Consider the following 3675-nt stretch of genomic DNA (forward strand, 5'->3'; position numbering starts at 1 on the left):
TCTGTGGGAGTTCAGAGCATTCTCATGTGTATTTATGTAACTGAACCAGAAGTTGCTTTTACGTGACAATGTATTTTATGTTCCAGGAGACAAATAACATGTTTGTCATAGGGACAGAGGGAAATCTTAGACAAGAGTAAGAGTACTGCTTGTTGCTGATAATAATGACTCCCCCCCTTCATCCCAGTGATTTGCTATATCTAATGGCCATCAGAAATTGAATCCAAATGAGAAGTTTATATATTTCTGCACACTGTATCTGTTCATAAGATATGTAGGTACTTAATAGAAATTTCTGCAGTAATGGAAATACAATTTTTAAATACTTAATATATAGCTGGCTTTGCTAAACCCTCTGTGCATTGTCTTATTTAATCCTCAGTGTAATCCTATAAGGCGGGTACTCTTATTGTCCCCATTTTATAGTAAGGAAGTTACAGTTGACAAGGTCACACAGCAAGTGGGTGGGCGTTTTAAGATTTGAGCTGTGGCTCTCAGACTCCAGAAGAAAATTAACTCCATACTATCTCCTTTGGTTCAGTCAATTCAATAGTTTGGGTTTTTATTTAATTATTTTATTTTTTAAATGTTGCTATCTACTTATTAAACCTACAAATCTGTCTTATAGGAACAAGTGGTGATGAACTTGGACAGCAAGCTTCTGATCTTCCCTTTATATATCTGCTGTAACTTCTTGTATATATCGCCAGAAAAAAGAATTGAAAATAATCGTCACCCAGAAAACCCAGAAAACTGAGCATCTCATCAGTTGGAAACAGTAGCACTTTGAAAACTTTTTAGGCCAGTTTTAATTTAATGGCCCTACTGATATTCACATTTAAGGTGACTAACAATGACAAAGGCCTTATGAACTGTACAGATAATACCGAAGATTATTTTTATCCTCATTACATGTCTATGCATACATCAAAAAACATTTTAAAGCCAAGAAAATATCTGTCAAACCACTTAAGTAATACAGATGTCAACTCATGCCTTTAATTTAGCATCAGTAGAAAATTGCTGTAGGTAAATTTCAGTATCTCTGCCACAAAATATAGATTTAATTTTTAGCTTAAACTTTCATCCTACTAATTGAACCTCAGTTATCCATCAGTAAATTTATTTTTACTTGGCTAAAAGAACGCTAAAGGAATAATTTGAATGGCTAATTATAAATTTTCTCTCAATTGGTGCATTTAAAGCTGTTCTTTAATTTTTTCAGCTGCTCATTATTTTTCCTTTTAGTCTAATATCTTCCCAATCTTTCAATTGTTAAATACTTTTTTCATAGTTTTGGAGACGAAGCTGAGGATCTTTTTATTAAACTTAAACATTTTCATGCTATTTTCTTTTAATTTAGCTTTCCTAGGATTTTAGCAACAGCAAAGAAAATCAGCTTTGGACCTTCAAATAAACTTGAATGAGGGAAAAATCAGTTTGGTTCTGAGGATATTACTTTGCCTTACATGGTCTTTTCTTTGACGTTCTGTACACCTTTATTATTAGGTTATAATTTATGTTCCAAATATTACATTTTAAACATTTTCTTATTTTTGATCTTTAGAATTATTTATGTTCAAATTTTAGTTGGGAATCCTGTTTCCTTCTTAAGCTCAGGACTTTATTACCTCTGAACTGAGTGCCTTTGAGTTACACATACTAATAGAAATTTCATAGTAAATGTAAATAAGGTCAAAGGATCTAATACAGAAGCTGATATTAAAGTGTTAATGTAAAAATAGAACTTATGTTTTGTCAAAAATGAGACATACCCTTGTCATGATTTATATATGTTAGCTTCTTGTGCTTATTGTTATTTTGAAAATAGCCATGCTCATTTTCTTTTCAGTCAGAATAAGTAGTTTTGTGGTTAATGTATATTTTTAGTATTTTTTTTTAAATGCAAATCATTTTTATGTATCTGTGTAAATAATAAATGCCCATTTGGAAAAAGAATAAATAAGCTTTTACATAAAGTGAACCAAAAAAACTTAATTGAAACCAGAATTTTTTTTCTTTCTAGTTAGATTTTTTTCCACCTACTTTTAACTTCTGGAACTTACTGGTAGTTTTTCTTTTCCAGTAATGTGTGTGTACTGTAGGTTTCTTAATTGCCTTTGATCTTTCAAAATTCATCCACTTGGTTTAATTTAAAGGAACCTTTTAAATGCTTTCCCCTCCACCCCCAGAACTGTAGTTTAAATGTTTCTAATACAATGATTTGGTTGTATCAGGAGGCTACATTTCTTATTTTTATGTTTGGTTATAATTATACCTCATGAGATGCTGTTGTTTGTTTCTTTGTTAATTACAGCATGAGAGTTTCCTTACCCTTTATGTATTAATATATAGGTGTATATTAATATACAGGTGTAATATATAGGTGTATATATATATACACACACACATATACATATATACCCAACTTAAATTGAATTATTTGAATAATTAAAATTTTACAAATCTTGGAAATAAAGATAATTAAAGTTTGAGTATACTAATGAGTGAAATAAACTATCATTTTATTTATATAAATTAACTGGCCAAATTGGAATTATATATGGTTCCTGTCCATTGTTCTTTCCTGGCCAAGTTGCTTGTCATCCATAGTCAGGATAATTATTTCCGTATTCATATAAGTTACGTTCTCATCTGAGAAAGATAATTGTAAGCTAGTACTTCACATTGATAGTAAAGATCTGCTTTTGTTTTCTTACCAAATATTTTTAATGTGTTTGCATACTGTTTTTTCTTTTTCAATAGGAGTATATTCAGTAAAGTGTTAATAGTATTAGCTGAAATATCATATAAACTGTGTACATGAAACATTTTGTGTTTGTCAACTTTTGCTTTACAGCCTCTACCAGTCTTTTTTTTTAACTGCTAGGGCTAGAAAACAATATTTACTCATTAATAATTATTTTTGCTTTTCTGTCAGTAAAGAAGAGGTCCTTAAGAGAATATGGTATAGAGTTTCATGCTAAATTATTAAAAAAGAATATGAATGTACTTTCCCTTTTTTTTTTTTTTAATGGACTTGGCTTGAATTTTAATAAGATAAACAAAATTAAGTGAAGAATAGTGGTACTCACTGTTTGTTTTTTTAACCAAGTGTTTAGCAGCTAACATTTTGTCACCTTTCAAGTCTTTCAATAGAATTACCATTATATGTGAACAGTTTTTAACATCAAATGCAAATATAGGGTTACCAGGTGTTACTGTGGCTATTTAAATTTAATTAAAATATTTATTTACTTATTTATTTTACAAATCAATCCACAAAACTTCATTATGTTTCTTTAAGCCAGCATCAGGTAAAAAGAGTAATTTTTAAAAAGACAATAGCAATGGGCCGGTGCGGGGCTATTTAAATTTAATTAAAATATTTATTTACTTATTTATTTTACAAATCAATCCACAAAAATTCATTATGTTTCTTTAAGCCAGCATCAGGTAAAAAGAGTAATTTTTAAAAAGACAATAGCAATGGGCCAGTGCGGTGGCGCACTGCTGCAGTGCGCCGCTTAGGAGCGCGGCGACGCTCCCGCCAAGGGTTCGGATCCCACATACAGACCGGCTGCTCACTGGCTGAGCGAGGTGCAGGTGCAGCGCCGAGGGTTGTGATCCCGTTGCTGGTCCCAGTCCGGTACGGGCGCGACACTGAGGGTTGCG

General features: G+C 31.5%; 1 protein-coding gene across 1 annotated transcript in view; it reads left to right on the forward strand.

The window, feature by feature from the left end:
* The window catches only part of LOC103593220 (germ cell-less protein-like 1), a 17669-nt gene extending 15436 nt beyond the window's left edge, over positions 1 to 2233 (forward strand). Inside the window, exon 5 of the mRNA XM_008576169.1 lies at positions 629 to 2233. Coding sequence (XP_008574391.1) covers positions 629 to 757 — 129 coding nt within the window. The 3' untranslated portion in view covers positions 758 to 2233. The remainder of the gene's footprint in view (positions 1 to 628) is intronic.
* Positions 2234 to 3675: the final 1442 nt, after the last annotated feature.

Source organism: Galeopterus variegatus, unplaced genomic scaffold, assembly GCF_000696425.1.
Source record: "Galeopterus variegatus unplaced genomic scaffold, G_variegatus-3.0.2 Scaffold1303, whole genome shotgun sequence".
Classification (NCBI taxonomy): Eukaryota; Metazoa; Chordata; class Mammalia; order Dermoptera; family Cynocephalidae; genus Galeopterus; species Galeopterus variegatus.